Source organism: Pelophylax lessonae, assembly GCF_965119305.1.
Source record: "Pelophylax lessonae genome assembly, chromosome: 9".
Taxonomy (NCBI): domain Eukaryota; kingdom Metazoa; phylum Chordata; class Amphibia; order Anura; family Ranidae; genus Pelophylax; species Pelophylax lessonae.
The window spans coordinates 107,839,352-107,862,070 of NC_138776.1; the positions used below are offsets into that span (position 1 = coordinate 107,839,352).

At 41.6% G+C, this 22,719-nt stretch overlaps 1 protein-coding gene across 1 annotated transcript in view; it reads right to left on the reverse strand.

The window, feature by feature from the left end:
- Window positions 1-22,719, reverse strand: part of REEP3 (receptor accessory protein 3) — a 210,162-nt gene that overhangs the window by 1,039 nt on the left and 186,404 nt on the right. The window contains exons 6-7 of the mRNA XM_082268288.1: window positions 17,652-17,799; window positions 5,648-5,796 (exon numbers count right to left, since the gene is read on the reverse strand). Of these exons, the coding sequence (XP_082124414.1) occupies window positions 5,648-5,796; window positions 17,652-17,799 (297 nt within the window). The remainder of the gene's footprint in view (window positions 1-5,647; window positions 5,797-17,651; window positions 17,800-22,719) is intronic.

The following is a 22,719-nucleotide window of genomic DNA, read 5'->3' on the forward strand; positions in this document are numbered from 1 at the left end:
TCTGTAATGTACTGATAAACATTAGACTTTCATATATTTTAGATTCATTACACACAACTGAAGTAGTGCAAGCCTTTTATTGTTTTAATATTGATGATTTTGGCATACAGCTCATGAAAACCCAAAATTCCTATCTCAAAAAATTAGCATATTTCATCCGACCAATAAAAGAAAAGTGTTTTTAATACAAAAAAAGTCAACCTTCAAAAAATTATGTTCAGTTATGCACTCAATACTTGGTCGGGAATCTTTTTGCAGAAATGACTGCTTCAATGCGGCGTGGCACGGAGGCAATCAGCCTGTGGCACTGCTGAGGTGTTATGGAGGCCCAGGATGCTTCGATAGCGGCCTTGAGCTCATCCAGAGTGTTGGGTCTTGTGTCTCTCAACTTTCTCTTCACAACATCCCACAGATTCTCTATGGGGTTCAGGCCAGGAGAGTTGGCAGGCCAATTGAGCACAGTAATACCATGGTCAGTCAACCATTTACCAGTGGTTTTGGCACTGTGAGCAGGTGCCAGGTCGTGCTGAAAAATGAAATCTTCATCTCCATAAAGCTTTTCAGCAGATGGAAGCATGAAGTGCTCCAAAATCTCCTGATAGCTAGCTGCATTGACCCTGCCCTTGATAAAACACAGTGGACCAACACCAGCAGCTGACATGGCACCCCAGACCATCACTGACTGTGGGTACTTGACACTGGACTTCAGGCATTTTGGCATTTCCCTCTCCCCAGTCTTCCTCAGGGTCCGGTCACCTCTTCTCGTTGTGCAGCGTTTTCTGCCACACTTTTTCCTTCCCACAGACTTCCCACTGAGGTGCCTTGATACAGCACTCTGGGAACAGCCTATTCGTTCAGAAATTTCTTTCTGTGTCTTACCCTCTTGCTTGAGGGTGTCAATGATGGCCTTCTGGACAGCAGTCAGGTCGGCAGTCTTACCCATGATTGCGGTTTTGAGTAATGAACCAGGCTGGGAGTTTTTAAAAGCCTCAGGAATCTTTTGCAGGTGTTTAGAGTTAATTAGTTGATTCAGATGATTAGGTTAATAGCTCGTTTAGAGAACCTTTTCATGATATGCTAATTTTTTGAGATAGGAATTTTGGGTTTTCATGAGCTGTACCAAAATCATCAATATTAAAAAACAATAAAAGGCTTGCACTACTTCAGTTGTGTGTAATGAATCTAAAATATATGAAAGTCTAATGTTTATCAGTACATTACAGAAAATAATGAACTTTATCACAATATGCTAATTTTTTGAGAGGGACCTGTATATTCATTCTAACCAACTGAAGCAAATTTCCAACATTAAAAGGCAATGTCATGCACTAGCGAGGTAGGTGAAGCCTTTTGCTTCTTTGGTCGCCAGGAGCGACACATTACTGCCATAGGCGGAGGCGTGAAGTGCAATTCAAGCCTCCGCGGAAAAAAAAAAAAAAACACTGCACACACTATAATCATTGGAATGTAAGCTAACATATCTTTTTTTAAACTGGGATTAAATATACTTTAAAATACAGATTTCACCTTTAAAGCCAAAAAGGTATAAAATCTGGTGCTTTAAAGTAAAAACTATTACTAGTTTTAGATTAAAAGCCTTGCAAGGTTTTTTTTAGATGTCTGTGTCACTCTTGGGATGATTCTCTCTCCATTTGTCATGGTGACCATTGCCACTGAAACAAAATTTGAGGTGAAATACAAATGAATAGGATTGTAATCAGAACAAGAAGATAGATATCTAACAATCGGAACATCTGTCCTGGTGGAACTGCCAAAAAGTGAGATTTCTTCTTTTGGTAACATCTCCAGTCCACCCCCTTCCAGTCATGCCTTTAGTACAGAAAATGGAAGGAAATCTCACTTACAAAGATACAGATAGCAGTACAATCTGATGTTCTAACCCTTCCCCCACTGTAGTCAAAACAAAAAAGTATTGTCTAGAGTTCTACAGTAACTCTTCCCCATCTATCTAAAACGAAAATACCAGTTTTCGGTTGGATGGACTCCTTATAAAAAGTAATCCATTTCTACATTGATCCTCTATATTCTTTACTGGACCTCATCAGTAAAAGATGTTCTTGCTAAGGGCATCAATAAACTATCTTTTTTAGAACAGAAGGTCCACTCAGGGCCATGTTTCCGAATGGGCACGCTGGGCAGTTGCCCGACTTGCCTAGGGGGCCCCACCTGCCCAGGGACCCAGCCCCAGCCAAAAATTAGTCCTGATTCCCGTGTGCATTCCGCCGCCAAACGTAGTAGGTGGCAAGCGCCAGTCGGCCCTGTGCTGCTGTCAGGCCACTTGGGCCATGGAGGGGGAGCCCACAACTGCAGGAATGCCTGTCCACCTCCACGGTAACAGGCACACACAGGACAGTTGAGTCTGACTCCCGTCCGTGTGTGTGTTAACCAAACCCAGCCACCGAAGTTGGAAACTTTCATTAGCCTTGCACTGCTGTACCAATAAATATCGCCTTATCAATAATTAGCATTTTTATTCTCGTGGGTGATTGTGTAGGCAGGGCCCCAGTGCACTGCATTGCCCGGGGCCTTTTAATGCTCTTAAGATGGCACTGGGTCCACTGTCTACAATAAAGGAACAAGTCCCAAAGATGATGTGCATGAGCTGTAGTGCCACCAAACTCTAGTGGTAAGAACAGACCGGCGAGTATGGTGGGCAGAAGCATGCACCATGCAAACTAACACCACCAACCAGCATAACCTGTAGCTCTGGCAGAGACTGCTTAGGATATACCCAAAGACTGTAAAAAAAGTCAAGGTACACTGACTTGAAGCCCTTGGCAAAGAAATATATAAAACCCTAAAATCCAAACAAGAAAAAAGTCATAATAGACTCTACAAACAAATGCTTATATATTCTACCTAACATCTCTAAAAAGTTATTACAGTATTTTTTCCTGCAAAACATTTGATGCATTAGGCACCTTAGTAAGTACTGTAATTGCATTTCTTTTTGTTCTCTCTCCAGTGCCAAAAACAAAACCCCCACTGTTGAAATATTCTGCCAAACACTAAAAAGCAAAGCTTTAACAAAGCATAATTAGCGCTGATGGCTCAAGTATACCTGAAAACTAGCTTGGCAGTTGTGCAGTACTGAGACTTGTGAAAAAAAAGATGGAAATAAGGGTCAAAAACAAATATAATGATGCTTGTTCTATTTCCTCCTGACAACGGCTTGCTAGAAGCCTTCCCAGAAAAGGCAATATAATTGTGATAGCCTGAGATTGGCTATAGTTTATCTTCAATATAATACTGTGAATCATCTCTGCCTCTGCTTTCTGGCAGGGAACACTTTCTTCTATGAACATATGGAGGAAGGAGAGGGGGGAGAGCATGCAGTTCACTTGGAGTTTATTAAAACACATACTAGCTCTGGGTCTGCATTGTGCTGCTCACAGAACACTCCTGCCAAAAGAAACTAGCTGTGTTTATTAATGTATACACAATGAGAAGCAAACTTGTTCCAACCGACTAGATTAGGCCTGGTCAGCTCATGCCCACCCGTACCCGGAGCTCAGCATATGAAACAGCAATCTAAAGGGGGGTGATTAGCAGATGACAGCCTTTGTTATAAGTCACTCCTGTTAAAAAAGGAGGGGCTAAACTCTATTTTAGAAAAATAAAAACAAAAAGCCCTCCATTTAATGGGGAACTTTAGTTAATAATTGCCTCGTTTCCACTGAGCGGAACGGTTCGGGTCGGTACAGTTTGGAAGAGTTAGAATGGTCCGACCTATTCAGGTGAGCGTTTCCACTGCAAGTCGGACCGCCAGGGGCCATGCAGGGTTCACACCAAACGTGGTGTTTGTTTTGTGCTTTCGTTTGACGTGAGCATTGACGTTTTCCTGTCCACCAATCAGTGGAATGTATCGTGTGACGCCAGTATCTCCGCCCTAACCGTACCATACCATTTCCTATGGCCCTACATCTGAAGGAGGACCAGGAATGGTGTGGTTTGGTTGTATGGGCCACTTTCATAATGGAAACACTCAAAATAGCGTTCCCGTACCGAACTAACCCGAACCGATCTGCTCAGTGGAAACGAGGCATTATATTTAAAAAGATGTGTAGTATTATTTTATTATTTCTAAACTTTAACAAAGTATACAAATACATGATGAGAATCCCTGTTCAATAATGATTGATATGTAAGAGAAAGGAAAAAAGCAGCAAATAACATTTATGCTGTGATTTATAAAAGGCCAGTACTTAATAAATGAATGTCAATGTCTTTTAATATTGTCTGACTTACTTACTTTGTAATGCTTGAGTGTACAAAGGACTATGTCGTACATAGGTCCAATGCACCCATATAACATCCCCCTGCAACAATCTACAGCAAAAGTAACATCTGCTAGTTGTTACTAAAGCTGGCCATAGACTAGTAGAATTTCGTATAAAATTTCCTTAGATTTTATAATAGTTAATGATGTTTGTTTTCGACTGTAGTGATGAAAAAATTCAGAGGAGCAGAATGTACCAAAATTGTGCATTTTCTAATGGAACCTGTTTAATATTTCTGGGCATTCAGAGCAGCGTACAGACAGCCTGTGTCAGTCAAAAGAGGTGCAGTGGGTGCATGGACACATTTACACATACAAATCTGAAAAGTATGCAGGGATGGGTCAGTGTGCATCCAGGGCTGTGCACCCGTCCCTGCATGCCTGTCAAACTTGGATGTGCGGGTGAAACCATACAGCTGCTGCATCTCTATTGACTATCATAGGCTGCCTGCACACAGCTCAGCGGATGCATAAGTAAAAAGCTCTTCATGATGTACTGTATGAGGGCCCATGTGAGAGAGCCCTAATGTCATCTACTGCTAGATAGGTAAAATAAACCTTGAATCTAAAGTCTTCAAGATATCCACTCCTTCAGCAGTAGTTGTTTAAAAAGATATACTAATCACTGCAGACCAGTAACTAGCTGAAAATAAGTATTTTGATACTTAAAATCTATTCACACTCTAGGGAACATGGAGAGGGAGATAAATTATATCATTTATGACCCAATTGCAAGCAGCACCTTAGGCTTTAAAGTTGCACAGCAGGCAACATTTGAAACCTTTCAAGAACACACAAGGGTTGATTTACTAAAAAGGCAAATAGACTGTGCAATTTGCAAGGGAATTTGCTCCAGAGCATAGTAAATAATGCAAAGCTTCACTTTGCAAAGAATACCCAAGGAAAGTTGTGTGCAAGGAAAATAAAAATACAGCTTTTTTGCTTGCACATGATCGGATGATGAAGAGAGCAGAGCTTCCCCACATTTACTAAGCTCTGAAGAAAATGCCCTTGCAAAGGACACAGTCTATTTATCTTTGGTAAATCAACCCTACAGCTTTTGTGTACCTAAGGGCATCAAAAACCAGAAATGCCTCTTCATATTCAAAAATGATTTTTTTAACATGAATATTAAGGCCAAGAAATATGATGAAAACCAGAGCACAGTCACATTTCCAGGGGCAAACACTTTCTTTCTTAGCAAACTTGGCAAAACCCAATATGCAGGTAGTCCTTTGTTTCTGATCACACTTAAAGCGCCCAATAATCTGTAAAAATATTGGCTTGGAGTGGCTTTTTTAACATTTGGTGCACTTTAATATTATAAAAACAAAATGCACTGCATACCTCCTTACGGCCTTTGACAACCTTAACAGATCTCATGCTCTGTGACCTCCGAAGTCCCTTCTGAGAATATGTTTCATCCTCCGAATGTGCCCCCTCCGTTTCCTCATCTGTTTTGTCATCTCCAGAATCTTTCCTTAATGAGCCAAGTCCTATGTAAACACAAAGAAAAAGAACACTGCATAAAAATGGCAGCACACAAGCCAAACTAATGCTACTAATGATTACACACCGAGCACTAATCAATACGCAAGGACTGGAGAAGGCAGCAGTCTGAAACTGCAATCTGTAAACAGGGGGGGAAGGAACAGCTGAGAGATAATGTGGAAGAAATAGTATAGAGCAGCATTTCAAATCTTTTCCTAACAGCAGAAAAATCCTCATCGGTGTTTTAAACAAAGAGGAGAGGGAAAAAAAATCAATGTTAATTGCATATTCTGTCCCTAGGGCATAAATAGTTTTAAAATTCATTTAGACAACAAGAATACAGATACCGGTTTATAGTTCTTAAAGGACCAATAAATCTAGAGGAAAGCTAACGAAAGAGCACTGTTAAAAATAAAATATAATGGATTTGGTTCACTTTATTCATTTATTTATCATATTTTTTTTGTTCTTGTAGGGAAAGTAAAGTTTCACTTAAGCCCCGTACACACGTAGCGATTGACGGCCGTAAATATTCGGCCGCCGAACGATCGGCCGATTGTCGGCTTGTTAGTATGATGCTTCCGACAGCCGACAGCGCATTTTCGGCCGAACAGAATCTGTCGTGCAGGCATTCAAATTTTTGTTGGCCAACACCAGAACGGCCGATTGTTCGCCAGTCAGTACAGATTTCGGCCGACAGACAGCAGATTTGCAAGACTGGGCATGCTCAGAAAAGAAAAAAGACAAGGAAAGTTAACCATCACTTCTGATGTTGGCTGTTGTTGGCCGACAAAAGTTTTCAACAGACACGAGAGCCCTGGACAAAAGACGGCCGATCGTTCGGCCGACGATGGGTACGTGTGTACGGGGCTTTAGTCCACACCTCAGCAGCACACACTCACCCCTCCTTCACTTCTGATCTCCTATGTGTCTGTAATGGCACCTCATGATTACCCCAGTGCTGTCACTTGGTGGCAAGAAGGTCCCCTGTTCTAACAGGTCAGCTTGGAGCTGATAGAGATTTTTTTTTCTTTTGATCCGGCAGTGGAATGGAGAAGTATAAAAGCGAGAAAAGTATTTGCTGCTAGGGAGAGGGGAGAAAAGAAACCCTTTTACTTTGCACTGTATGGGCAAAGGAAAGGGTCACTTTAAACTAATGTTATTAATCTATACTTACAGTGCCTTGAAAAAGTATTCATACCCCTTGAAATTTTCAACATTTTGTCATGTTACAATCAAAAACATAAATGTATTTTATTGGGATTTTTTGTGATCAACTAACAAAGTGGCACATAACTGTGAAGTGGGAGGAAAATGATAAATGGTCTTCAAAATGTTTTACAAATTAATATCTGAGAAGTGTGGTGTACATTTGTATTCAACCCCTTTACTCTGATACCCCTAACTAAAATCTAGTGGAACCAATTGCCTTCAGAAGTCACCAATTAGTAAATAGAGTCCACCTGTATGTAATTTAATATCAGTATGAATACAGCTGTTTGGTGAAGCCCTCTGAGGTTTTTTTTTTTTTGAGAACCTTAGTGAACAAACAGCATTATGAAGGCCAAGAAACACACCAGACAGGCCAGGGATAAAGTTGTGGGGAAGTTTAAAGCAGGGTTAGGTTAAAAAAAAAAAAAAATATCCCAAGCTTTGAATATCTCACGGAGCACTGTTCAATCTATCATCAGAAAATGGACTATGGCACAACTACAAACCTACCAAGACATGGCTGTCCATCTAAACAGACAGGCCAGGCAAGGAGAGCATTAATCGGAGAAGCAGACAAGAGGCCCATGGTAACTATGGAGGAGCTGCAGAGATCCACAGCTCAGGTGGGAGAATCTGTCTACAGGACAACTATTAATCGTGCACTCCACAAATCTGGTTTTAATGAAAGAGTGGCAAGAAGAAAGCCATTGTTGAAAGTAAGCCATAAGAAGTCCTGTTTGCAGTTTGCGAGAAGCCATATGAGGGACACCGCAAACATGTGGTGCTCTGGTCAGATAATACCAAAATTAAACTTTTTGGCCTAAAAGCAAAACGCTATATTGAGAATCTGTGGCAAGACTTGAAAATTGCTATTCAAAGACGCTCTCCATCCAATCTGACAGAGCTTGAGCTATTTTGCAAAGAAGAATGGGCAAAAATGTCTCTCTCTAGATGTGCAAAGCTGGAAGAGACATACCCAAAAAATATTGCAGCTGTAAATGCAGTGAAAGGTGGTTCTACAAAGTATTGACTCAGGGGGGCTGAATACAAATGCACACCACACTTTTCAGAAATGTATTTGTAAAACTTTTAAAAACCATTTATCATTTTCCATCCACTTCACAATTATGTGCCAATTTGTGTTGGTCTATCACATAAAATCCCAATAAAATACATTTATGTTTTTGTTTGCAACATGAGAAAATGTGGATCATTTTAAGGGGTATAAATACTTTTTCAAGACACTGTATAACATTTTTGAAGCTGCTCCTGCCCCTATCTAGACTCCATTGCTTGGTTTTTTTGTTTTTTTTTACAACAGAGGTACATTAGAAGTCCATAGAAAACATGTAAAAGGAAGCCTAAAGCACCACTTGCTGCATCAACAGTAAAACACCAAATATTCATGCAATATTTATTAAATATATATAAATTTATATAATTTTTATCTATATTTTTTTTAATACTGAATATTATAAATAGGTAAAATAACAATGCAAAAATACAACTGCACTTTTCTCTTTTCTTTAACAAATGCAATAGTTCCCAAGCCTGTAAAGAATCTGAAATGTTTGTTGTAGTTGGAAAATTTGTAGTTTATAAGCAATTTTACAATAAAATGTCTTCCCAGATATATAATTAACTATGACACTATTATGGATAGTAATGATCCAGGGACACAATTTCACCAACTACTGTTTCCCTCTGGAAATTGGGACAGCTACCTCCTGTGCTCAATATTTTATTTTAATATGGAAAGTAGACTCTGGAGTTAGTCAGTGTAAGGACAGATATGTTGAACAGACTGCTAGCTCATTCGCTCCATATATGTATATACATTGTTATGAAGGGACACAAAAGAACATTCATAGTGCAGGAACTGGTATGCTTTTATTTGGACATCCTTCAGAGAAGTGCCTAGACAACCTAAAAGGAGAGATTCAGAAAGCACTGGTGGACTATTATTTGATTTGTGCAGGATAAACAGGAAATAGTCTTCTTGTTGAACTTGGAATAGTATACATTTCTAAATGGAAAATAAAGCACTGCATAAAGCCAAGACTAACATAAGCTGCAGAGCAGTAAAGGGAATATATAGCTCAAACTATTTTTTGGCATGGTATAGAGTTAAGCCATTACACCTCTACATTTTCAGTCATCTGCTAGCAAGCCAAAATGCTAAGGATTGGAAGCCGAGTTAGACATCTGTAGACTCCCATGTAAAAGGAATATTTTCATTGCCCTATGTAGATATGTATTATCGCTGCAATGCGTATGTACATGGCCCCTTGCAAAAGTACCACAGTCTACCCAAGCCAGAGAATCATAGGTCACCTACAAATTGATGGTCCAGCTGAAGTAAATACCCATGAGCTGAACCCTAATTGGCATCACAAGGAATACTAGCATTACTTCCTGTAATGATACTAAGATAAATGGATCCAATTGCATACCACAGCCCTTACACAGATACAGTAAGTATCCTTATTGTGGTTTTGGTCTCTTTACCGGAGCAGCCCAGATGATCACAAGAAGGAAGGATCCTTACCCATTCTGACCACTTAGCATCCCATGCAGAAAGTTCTGCCAAATGTAACTTGGCGGTGTGATTTATATAACTTGTAAAAAAAAGCTGCTGATATGCAAACAATGCACTTAAGTTCATAGCAGAAAGGATTCTGTAGACGTTTTTTTTTTTTTTTTTTTATTAAATGGTGTCATCCCTGCCCAGTTCTCTTATTCTAAATTAACAAATTTATCCCTCTCTCCCCTCATTTACATAACATAAAAAAGTCATTTTACTTTCAACCAAATTCAGAACTGGAAAGGCTAACTACATTCCCTGAGATAACACAGGAATTGTGCACAGGACAGCTCTGGATTTCTGACATTATCAACAGTTGTTTTTTTTTTTTGCACTTATCAAACAGATACAAAAAAAAAATGCCTTATATACCAGAGCAAAAGGAGGCAAATATGAGAAGTTCATTGTATGAACTAACAGCATACATTCTTTACCAGTGAATCTTTCAAGATCTTAAGATCTTGTGTCTTAAATTACATCTCCATCAGAATGTTTGGAGAAAGTCACATTCACTGCTTTATAAACAGACCACTAAGTGTTAGTGTTAAATATAATATTGAGAGTGCATGTAGGGACGGATTACATTTTAGAGTGTAAGGGAGGGGGGGGGGTGCCTTAGAGTAGGATGTATACATACTTTTTTTTTTTTTTTTTTTTCAACTCTGGGATCTGCAGCTTCTTTACAGTGCTGTGCGCTTAGCAATGTAGGCTACCTGCACTGAGGACAAATGTATTTCTGAAAAGGTAGAACAGCTAATTTGAAGGTTTGATCATATTAGGTCAGGGGTGTCAAACTCTATTTCATCATGGGCCGTATCCACATTATTGTTGCCCTCAAGGGGCCAGTTGTATCTGTAGGACTAGATTTCCAGAGCACCCTACACCCCCCCCCCTTACATCAGATGTCAAGAGCCCCCTACCATCAGAAGTCAAGGGCCCCCCATCCTCCTTTCAATCACAGTGCATCCCACTTACCTTGTGCTACTGCAAAGCAGAAAGTTCAGGGTCTGGATGAGGGCCAGTGGAGGGCTGGAGTCAGCTGCCAGAGTCTGCTGAATGCTAAGATTAGGGAGGTAGAGACAAGGGGGTGCTTTGGCTGCACAGAGAGACACAGGATCTGTAGGAGGAGTTCTGTCCTCCTCTCTGCTGCTGACTGCTGAGAAGGTGAGGGGGGGGGGGGTCGAGACAAGCCTCTCCGTGGCTGCAGGGAGAAGAGCAAGATCTGGCAAAAGAGTTCTGTCCTCCTCTCTGCTGTGGACTGCTAAGACAAGGAGGGTAGTGCCGCAGCTGCAGGAGAGATGCAAGGGCCACATGAAATGGCCTGGAGGGCTGGATTTGGCCCTAGGGCCTTGTGTTTGACACACGTGTATTAGGTGAATGGGCTAAAGATCAGGAATACCTAGTTTTAGAAACAACAAATGCTGGAAGATGTGCAAATGTGGATGTGTTTAACATTTCTCAAAAAACAATACATGGACTAGTATTAGCCTGCATTCTACTGCCACCAATGCATTCATTTTACTGATGTATTTGCAGCTTAAGGGTCCAATCACATCAGATGTGCTGGTATGGGTTGATCAACACATGCGTTTTGCCTAGGTATACTGAGAGAAAAGTAGACTATGCCCTACTTTTTTCAGCACAATGCAATGCAATGTGCATAAATGCAAAAGTCAAAAAAGCATTTAGTTGAAGTTTCCTTTCAAATTTAAAAATGCACTGCAACACTAAATGGGAATGCATTTCAACACATTTACTTGCGTTTAACACAAACATTGCAGTGTGAAAAAGAAAATGTTCTAAATCAGTCTGGCAAATTAGCCTCCATGTCATTCCATAAAGACCCACTAGGTGGCACAAGCTCCCCGTTTTACTACCTTGAAAATTGCAATCTTCTGCAGCACAAACATCTGGGTTACATTATTTTCTACTTCCTGCCTCTATTCAAAACAAACCATTCTACATCACATCCATGAACACAGATTATTATGAAATGTCCTAAATTATTTGGATTATGAGAGCCATATGAATTGTTTTACTTGATGAAACAACTATCCCAGTGGTGAGTATAGGAATTACTTTAGACTGTATTTTCCATTACTAAACAGCAATTTACTGGTAATTCTGCCTACAAGGACAAAACTCCCAAATATTGAAAAATCTGCCTTAATTTATTCTAGCTTCAGATTTCCTTCTACGACCTCTTCTGTGGAAAACTGGCAATCTGCAAGCAACTTAGAGCTCTGCTATTAAAATTCCTGGTAGACTAGCAGTGCATTGTGTATTTCAGTCATGTCTGCACACTGCTGAACCATTTCCAGCCAACCTTCTCTGAAATCTTTTTATCTTCCATCCTTTTTTTTTTTTCTACATGCTTATGAATTCACATCTCCTACATTGTATTCTATCACTGCGAAGCCTGGTAGATAGGCTAGTCAAGCGTCTGGGGAAAAACAGCAATATATCAGCAAGACACTTCACAAATTACGTTGAGATTAACACACTGTTTTATTATATATTTATTTTTTAAGGAGGAGAGACTCTTTTTACAGCACAGTAGGCTCCTCTGAGAGCTAAAGGATATCCAATTTAAAGGGAACCGTCAGTGCAAGCATACAATATAAAAATTGATAGGATGAATAGGCACAGTCCCTCCTGCTAGTAACAAAAAGAATAGCAAAAGGAGCTATGCAAAAGTAGGGAAGAAACCCAAGCGGTATTAGGCTTAAAAAATTGATTACTTTATTGAAAGAAGTAAAAAAAGTTGACACATGTATCGGCAATTAGTCACAACAAAGACATACAAACAATTAATAAAATACCCCAGGTGGTAGACCAGGTTAATGAAAAATAGCCCCTCCTGCTGCCTACAATGCAACGCTCTCTGGCAAACCAAGCCTGAGTTTTACCGCATTGGAAGCATACTTATGAAAATTTCAAATACATACTTTCATTGCAGCTCTTGGAGCTCTAAAGAGCCAGGCTGTTGTTCAAGGACACATATGATGCCAGTTAGAGCCTTAGTACATATTGTATGTTCACACTACAACTGTCCAGCAAAAGCGAAGCTTTAACAGCCATACTGTTAAAGCTAGTAAACCTGAACCAGGATGGTGAACTGGTCTTTGGGACAGAAGATCCTGACAACATGGGATAGCCCACAGAGCATCTGCTATCAATGTGATCAAGGCAGTGTACTACATTTGCTTAGGTCTCTGGAGCTATGAGTTGCCCCGCAAGGCCCTTCTTCTCATGGAAGGAGCAGCAAGGGGGGAAAAGTTAAAATAAAGTTGTACTGAAACGGCAAAGCCACTGTTTCTAATAGAGCAGTGGTCTCCAAACTGCAGCCGTTTTCTTGCCTTTATCTGGCCCTTGGGAACTTTTCCTTCCACTGATACAAGACACTTTTCCTCTCGCTGACACCAACAATGGGGCAATATTCCTGCTATTGACATCAGCAATGGGGCATTATTTCTCCTATTGATGCCAATGATAGGGCACTATTCCTCAAACTGACACCAATTGGGCAATATTTCTCCCACTGACACCAGCAATGGGGCATTATTCCTCCAACTGACACCAACAATAAGGCACTATTCCTCCACACTGACACTAGCAATGGGGCACTATTCCTCCCCTGAATACCAAAGATGCATTGTTTACTCCCACTGACACCTGGACAATTTCTACTCAAAATGTCCATTCTAAAGTCTGGAGGACAGTAAACTGGTCCTTTGTTTACAAAGTGTGGAGACCCCTGTGCTAGAGGATAGTTGTACCTGGAGGCAGTTTGTTGTTGGACCTGGAGGTCTATATCAAGCTTTCCCCACCTGTTACAGAAGTCCTAGAACACGTCCGGGTGTGGAACCCATTTTCACAGATTCGGGTACTAAAACTGAGACAGTTGCCTGACAACTGTCCAGCCCTGGCATGCAAACAGCAGCTGTATCGTGAAGCTCTGCCCAAGACAGAATTCTTTCTACCTATTTTGCTGCAGCAAGGCTTCTGGTTCCACCCTGATGACTGGTGTACACCATTCCTGTGTGACTGGATCCTGTTCAAGTGGCCCTCCAGGCTGGATTTCCAGTATTGTAGGGACAACCAAAATGATTAGAGCACCAGAATGTTGACTAAATCCCCTATGAAGAAACAGTATCTAGGACTCGTCCCCAGCCCAATAGGCTGGCATCTGTTGTGAGTATCTCCCTTGAGATTTATAGGAAAGATTACTCCAACTCCAGAACTGGATTCTTGAGCCATCAGGCCACAAACTGCCTCAGGGGAGGCAGCCATCAGCCCCTGGACCCTCATGCAGAAGGAAAAAGTTGGCCAATTTCAGGACTGAAGAGTGTAAGCCTGGGAGCAGAGACTATGAAGTTTCTCTTGGGGAAGAAAAACTCTGGCTTGAGCAGTGTCTAGGATAAGACTCAAGTTATCTCAAACAATAACTCGGTTCTAATGCTGAATTCTGAAGGTTTAGGATCTAACTAAATCTTTTAAAGTTCTGAACTATTCACATCATGTTATCATCCAGAACCTGTGCCAACTGCTCCCTCAACAGGTTGTATAGATATCCCACAATGAGGATGTCCTGATAGCATAACAAGGCGGGGGCCAACATCTCAGTGAACACTGTGCGAAAGACAGGCCAAATGGCAGGGCTATGAACTTGGAGTGCTGGGGGCCCACAGAAAAGAGAATGAAGTGCTCATGCCCTGCAAAAATTGGGACTTGATGTCTATAGAGGCCAGAAAGTCTTCATGATGGAGGAGGCTGTGACAGACCTGGTGTATTCCATGAAGATTTTTTTGGCCAAAATGAAGACATGTAGAACCTTTAAGATCCAAAATGGGCATATGCTATCTCTGGGATGCAACAGAGCTAAAGGAACCTGTTACAGCAGGACTGCTACCCGCATGTTTGGAAGTACGACATGTAGCGCAATGCAGGAGCAGCATAGCTTAGAGAAAGGCAAGGCTTTGAATACTCACAAACTAGTTGCTGGTAGTAGGGGAGGTTTAGACGGTCAGAGGTCAGACAGCAAAGACCATTTGAGGAAGATCCACGTGTCACTTGCGATAGAAGCAGCAGAGGTGGGAAGCAGTTAACTAGCGCTGTTAACTGTACTAAAGGTTTTATGAATGCAAGAAAGGGCAGATGAATGAAAGTCTACCTCCTCCTTTTATAGCGATACAAGGGAAGCTTTGCATCGAATGTAAGTACTTAGCTATGTGCTGATTTTTAAAAAAAAATGTAAGCTTTAATTCTAGCTGTCCGTAGAGTATCTTGTAGATGAGTACAGCCTGCCAAATGTGCATTGTGGTGTACATTGTGGTGTACATGACGATTTCTTGATTGGACAAAGAGAGGAAAGTGTAAAGCACACTTAAAAACCCTCCGGCCTTAGCAACAGCACCGCTCCCTCCTACAGCCTTAGCAACAGTAACCTACCTAAGGGATTCTGATTCCAGGTTTTTACTCTGTTGCCTAGAGCCAAAGCAGGCTTTACTCCATCTAATTTTAAATGAAAAAACAGATTACACCAAAGAGTCTCCATTAGCTTCTAAAGCTGGCCATAGATAGATTGAAATTTGGCTGCTTCAGCAAGGACCAGCAAAGTTTTTATCCATCTATGACTGTTCTGTTCAAGAGAAATCGATTTGGTAATTGATTCCTCCAGGACAGAACTGCTGGAAAATTTGTATTCGATTAGGGCATGCAGCCAATTAATTGCAGCACTGATCAGTGTATTCTGGCAGTGGAGGAGGAGTCCCGCTGTCAGAATACAATAGCGCAATAGCTGGCTGATCAAAAAAAAAAAACTAAACAATGCATAGCCAGCTTAACTCATTGTCAAATCTTTAGAATTACTTCCACTCTATTTTTTACCTTCATTAAAAGCGTGGTTTTTGGTATTCAGGATTTCAAAAAATAACCCCAGTGTATTCTGCCTAGTCCTGGCAATTAGTTAGGATGGATGGTACCTTTGAGATTTGAAAAAGGGATGATGCCATTTCCACCCATTGTGCTCTATTCCCCCATCGCCTCTCCAGCTGTGAGTGCTTCAATCATGGTAAAAGTGGTCATAAACCCTTACATATACTCAGTGAAATGACTGGCCTCAGGTGATACAAAGAGAATAAACAAATTCTTGTAGATAAGATATACCTGTTTAATTGCAGTCTTCTCTTCCTCTGTTCAAAGTCCATAATTTATAAGACTTATTTGTGCTTTCAGAAAACAAGGACGGAGAGCTGAAATTTCACACTGCAGAGCTCAGTAAGGAGAGCTCTGAGAGCTGATTGGAGGGAACAGACACAACCCCTTCCTTCACATGTCACACAGGAACAGAGCTTAGGGTGTCAATCACAAGCTTTGTGCTGGAGATCCCTCTATGTCATTTTTTTACTCTTGGTGTCAGGTAAACTTGTCAGAAGTGACTCATGTAAATAGCTAAGGAACAGGGTAGCAGACAGAAATTATACTTAGTGCTCTGGATTGAGACAATTACACACTATAGAGGGATAGGCTTTGTCCATATTTCAGGTCTAAGGTTTACAACCACTTTTAAATTCCAATCCCTCCTCCTCTGCTTCTAGCTATCAGTTTTGGGAGCGGTTACACTGGGCTACAGTCTAGGCTGATCACATGGATGAGTGTGGAGTTGCCCAGGCTTTCCCTACCTATCACTGGAGCACTAAGATCACAGAAGGGAAGAGAAAGTATTGCCTTCCTGTATGAGCAAGAAGCACATTTCCTTGCTTCCAATGCCCTTCCCTCCATCCTGTGCTGGCATAGTATACTGTATAATATAACAATGCACGCATTCTGGGACATGACATTTCATATTAAGGTGCTAAACTACAGTTCCGGGTGACTTAGAGGCAGGAAGCAGGAAAACCAGCCTTAAAAATGCATGTTTTAAATTGAGCCCAAAAACGCAAGATACCAGAACACAGGGTAAGCTAGTTTTTATAAAAAGTGAATATGCACAGAAGTACTGTTTTGTATTTTCGGCGTACCAGCTGCTAAAATTATGTGACAAGGTGATCTAACCCTTTAAACTTGGTCATACAGTCTAGGACAGTTACATAGTCAGTAAGGTTGAAAAAAGACACCAATCCGCCCAGTTCAACCTGTGTGCGTGTGCTAATTTCAATAGTAAATCGTATATCCCTGTATGTTGTGATCGTTAAGATGCCCATCAAATAGTTTTTGATACAATCGACGCTCCCTGCTGATACCACTGCTTGTGGAAAAGAATTCCACATCCTTGCCGCTCTGATAGTAAAGAAACGTCTTTGCAGTTTAGGGTTAAACTGCCTCTCTTCAAATTTCAGTGAATGAAATTCCCTCTCACTGAAAAGTTTTTTCCTGTCTTAGGGTTACCAGTAAGGTATTTGTATATCTCTATCATATCCCCTTCTCAAAGGTCTATTCTCCAGAGAGAATAAGTTTAAGGCCCCTTTCATACGTCCATTCCACCGATGGACTCAGTTTTTCTCAGCGGGGATCGATCCGCCAATCCCCGCTGAGCAGGCGGATTGCGCACTGTGTGCGGAGACAGAGGTGTCAGATCCCTGCTGTCCTCTATGGGGGAATCGGATAAGGACGGACCGTCTGTCCGTTCTCATCTGATCCGATCCGCCAGGCGGATGGAAAATAGGGTTTCCATCCGTCCGGATTTGACGGACAGGATTGGATCGGATGTCAGCAGACATGTCTCCGTTGACATCCGCTGCCCCATAGAGATGCATGGGGCATCCATTCAGATCCACCTGAAAAACTGACAGGCGGATCTGAATGGACCATATGTGTGAAAGGGGCCTAATGCTTGTAGCCTTTCCCCATAGCGGAGATCCCCCAGTCCCTTTATTAGCTTTGTTGCCCTTCTCTGGGCTCTCTCCAGTTCCAGCACATCCTTCCTGAGGACCGGTGCCCAGAACTGGATGGCACACTTAATGTGGGCGGACCAGAGTTTTTTAGGGTGCGTTGTGCGTTCTGCCCAGGAAACACTTGTTACAAGCAACACATAATACTGCAGACAGACACTGTCTGACTTACCTGGGGTTTCACTAGACTTGGTTTTCGACTTCTTTTGTGCTTCTTGCACAGGTGGAAAGGATCTGCCCCCCATGGTTTCATCCCCTTGTATCGTGGTTAGATCGTGCATACTGAAGCTTCGTAAGCGTTCTGTAATGGCTCCCTGGCTCTGAGCAAATATACAGGTATGATTAGAAACACAATTGAAATATCTGTGTTTTTTCATTAGTGTATTTGGCAGTGGTAAAAAACTAGAAACAAGGACAAACCATTAAATATTTCCACTCCACAGGCAGAGTGTTTCTATTTCATAGAACATTGTATTCCTGACACTTGGAAGGCACGGTAAACAAGTGGGAGGAGGTGTTATTATACTGAAGTCATGGAAATTAAAACTGAAATTCAGCTGCGTCTGCATCCATCGCAGGCTTCCTACGGCTCCATTTGCATGGGCATTTAACCACACTGTGAATCCCAGCGGCAAGAATCTGCTGATCCCTGTGGCTGGGACTGACAGCTGTGTGCGGACAGCTGTGTGCGGACAGCTGTGGCTGCGGGGCCTGTACACTGCAATGACAGGCTGTCAGCAGCAGCTATTCGTGATTGTTTGCACAGCCAGCAAAATGTGTGCTGATTATGGCTGGACACACTTTGCACCACAGCTATCCACACACTGCTGTCAATCCCAACCACAGGAATCAGTAGATTCTTACCACTGAGATTCTCAGCGTGGCCAAAGGCCAGTGTGAATGGAGCCTTACTAGCCTTACTAACATAACCAGCCACTGGTCACATGGGATTTGCACCTACATACCTCGTTTTACATACCTCATTTAGACCAGAAATAAAAGGAAACTTTGTTTTCATGGTTCCATTATCGTGTACTATGCTGATGCAACTTTCACATTTTACATGCTTGCAGTGCCATACTTGTATTACTTTATTAAAGCTGAACTCCAGACAAGCAGCTAAACAATGCCAAGGAATTTGTATTTCCTTCCATCCAGTTCCTAAGTTTACATTGCTCTGTCACACAGCACTGCGTTATTTTAACTGATAATTGCACGGTCATGCGACGCTGTACCCAAAAAGGATTTGTGCCCTTTTTTCCCACAAATAGATTTTTTTTGGTGGTATTTGGTCACCTCTGTGGTTTATATTGTCTGATTACATATATATATATATATATATATATATATATACACACACGCATATATATATATGTGTGTGAATGGGAAGGGGGTGCGCTGATCTTGTGAAAAAGCTGCTACTGAAATTGTGGATAAGTTAACGGTGTAATATATTGGTGCGCTATTTCTAAATAAATATATAATAAATCATATATAATTATAGTGTCAATTATGATATTAAACAATATCAGGTTTGAACAACTCAAATAAATGAGTGACAATACAAATAATATGTGATATAAATCAATCCAAAATAAAAGTATTTCTTCAGATGGTGTTTTCAGTGAAACCAATTGCAAATGTGAAGTATTCAACCAAAGCAAGGAGGCGTGCCGTCACTACGTCACTCGCGGTCCGTGCTGCAGCCGGACGCGAGTATCAACATCACATTTCCTCAGCTCTAAGACCGATTAGAAGCCTGCTTTTTGCCACATTTATGTAAGTGCGTTTTCCTTTTATTAATAAAGTTTGTTAAGGGTAATGCACTATTAGCCTCCATTTATTTACATGTTCCCGCGGAGGATCTATATATCCTTGCTGGATTCAACTGGAAAGCCGTTCACCTTATTTAAAGGAGAAAGGACCAGCGCCATTCTCAAGCCGTTGCTGTTTTTTCGAACGTAAAAGGTTCCTTCTTTTGGTAAGAGGCCATTAGAGGCCATTACCTTCCTTAAACACTGGTGGTTTGTCACTGAATTGGAGGTGGATTATACATAAATAAGCCTAATTGGATTCACTTATTGCTCTTGCCTTTTTTCCGCCGGGTGAGGAGGAAATTCACCAGGTGGAGGGATTTCACAGTCACTATTAATTTGGTTGAATACTTCCCATTTGCAATTGGTTTCACTGAAAACACCATCTGAAGAAAGACTTTTATTTTGGATTGATTATATCACATATTATTTGTATTGTCACTCATTTATTTGAGTTGTTCAAACCTGATATTGTTTAATATCATAATTGACACTATAATTATATATGATTTATTATATATTTATTTAGAAATAGCGCACCAATATATTACACTATATATATATATATATATATATGTTTTTTTTTTTTTTTTTTTTTTTTTTACTTTCTGCTATAAAACATATCCAATAAATAAAAATGAAAAAATCAAATGTCTTCATAAATGTAGGCTAATATGTATTCTGCTACATGTTTTTGGTAAAAAATAAAAATACCAATAAGCATATATTGATTGGTTCGTGAAAAAGTTATAGTGTCTACAAACTTTGGAATGTTTGTATTTTTTTTTTTTACTAGTAATGGCAGCTATTAGCAACTTATAGCGGAACTGCGATATTGCAGTGGACATTCTGACACTAACTGACACTTTTTGGGGACCAGTGACAGTGATAAAAAAGGAATGCACTGTCACTGTACTAATGACACTGGCTGGGAAGGGGTTAACATCAGGGGTGATCTAAGGGTTAACCGTGTGCCTGACCAGTGTTATATGTATGGTGGGAGGTGCTTTTACAAGGGGAAGACATGGACTCTAGCCCCTGCTTTGCAGGAACACAGGATCCATGCCTTCCCTGGTGACAGAATGGCGATCTGCCTTGTATACATAAGCAGACCGCAGTTCTGCCTCTTTGCTGGCTGATCGGCAGATGCCAACGGATATTGAGTCCCAGGTACCCGCCACTGGGCTCCCGCTGTGTGTGATCACAGCGGAAGCGAGCCGCTGGTCACACTCATGCTTGCCCCCTACCCGGAAGAGCTGGATCACACATATATATATATATATATATATATATATATATATATATATATATATATATATATACACACACACACACACACATGATCCAACGCAGAGCTGCTGCCCTGTAGCAGTACAGGGCTGTATTGCTATAGGGCAGACCTTAAGTGGTTAAAGAATAGTACTGATGAGATTATCTGCTACTACCAGCACGTTCCTTATTTTCCTCCCCTCAGTCTCCACCATATTCCCATGCAGTGCCCAAGCAGCTGATGTAGCAGCCCAGGGATTTGAAATCCCCGCTTTTCTTCTTTCTGCAGGGCTTTCAGGATGGATCAGAGTAATTCTGACTAGCCAGCATTGGCACAGAGCATCACTCTGATCTGTCCTGGAAGCGTTGCAGAAAGAAGATGGAGAAGAGCGTGCATTTAAAATAAATCCCCAGACTAGTACACTGGCTGCATGGACAGTGACAGCTTAGGAGGAAGCATGTCAGACATCTGAAATGGAACCACTGATTCTCCACAAAGAGCAAGGCTCCTACTCTGCAGCTGCCAGCAGGAGATAGGCTTTTGTACTCGAGCTGTGGCTGCTTTAGAAAGAAAGCAAGCTATAAAACACTGAAAAGAAAACTGCCTTTTGTTTTAATGCACCTGGAATGAATTTAGCTGATTTAAACTAAGGGTCCAAATGAGCTTTAGCCTAGGTTCACACTGAGGCCGTTTTGAAATAATGCAAGTTCAGCTGAACTCACACAATTTCAAGCCAGCATTTCAGTCCGACTTCAGGGGCGATTTCACAGACATCTGTTTGGGTTGCTACACAAGATGTCTATTGAAATCACCCTTCAAAGTCGCCAAGTCACGTCAAGGCATGTCAAATCACATGTCAAAATGGACCAAAGTGAACATGGGTCCGGTTTGACATGTCAGATCACATGTCAAATCAGAGCCTATTGCTGGCAATCTCACCATCCGAATCGGTGCGACGTTGACTTTGCAGCGCCGCACCGATTCTCAAAAGTAGTTTGTGTACTACTGTAGCACCCTCCTAGATAGGTGCTAGGTTAAAAGCATTGTTGCTCCATTCTGCTTATCAGGGGAGCCTGATCTGTTAGTTATGCCTGTTACATGTGTCCAGGTGTGAGTCATGGTCTGAGGGAGTGTCCCCACTGTATCCAATAGGGGAGCCTGTTGGACAGTGGAGGAAACCTGGCCAGTGGCAAACGGGCTTTTGTGGCAGTCCCAGTGGGAAGGCACCACTGCAGTGCATCCTGGGATTGACCATAAAAGCCAAGGGCACATGTGACAGGGCTGTCTTTGGCGGGAAGCCTGGAAACCCAGGAGGAGGGTGATGGCTGTCTCTCCTCCTGCTGTCTGAGGAAGGTGGTCACTGGCAGTCAGCCTAGGGGACCAGGTGTGGAGTTGAGCCTAAAGGATCCAGGAAAGCTGATGGTGGAGTTGCGGGCAGAGTCCTCTGGGAAAAACTTTATCCGTGAGTACCAGGGGGCTTGCCAAGGGGTCCGCCTAGGAAAGGGGACCACTCCAGGGAAGTCAGAGGATAGACGGTCAGCTCACATGGTTAGCAAGAGTAAAAGGGGGTGCCAAACATGACCCTGAAGAGTACAGGCAAAGGGGGTACCAAGCAGGGCCCTGAAGAGTGATTCACTGTATAGTTTGCTTATCTTAAACTTCACTACTGTGGCAAGGTGAAGCAGCGGCCTTGCCGCATTCAACATAGCTAGAAGTCCTCAAGTTGTGCATAGTTCATCTAGTTGAAGTATCCCACTCATCCTTTCTCCTACCCCAAGTTCTACAATAAACAACAAAAAAACTAATTCCCTAGACTGTTATCTGACTGAGCCAAGAACCTAATGTACTAAGGATTTGCATGTTGTTGCTATGGGTAACCCAGGGGAACCCGCATCAAGCAGCTCCCAAGGGAGTAGTGCTACACTACTTTTGGCAAGAACCCGCACAGATGTCTGTGAAATTGCCCCCGAAGTAAGACTGAAATGCTGGTTTGAAATCAGCTGAAATTTCAAAACGGCCTCAGTCTGAACCTTAACCAAAATAAATATATTCTGATGACAACGTGGCATTGTTGTATCTGATGAATCTCAGAATTAGATATAATTTATATATCATGAGTCCTCCAGCTCAGGCCTGGTTATTTATTATCATCATTC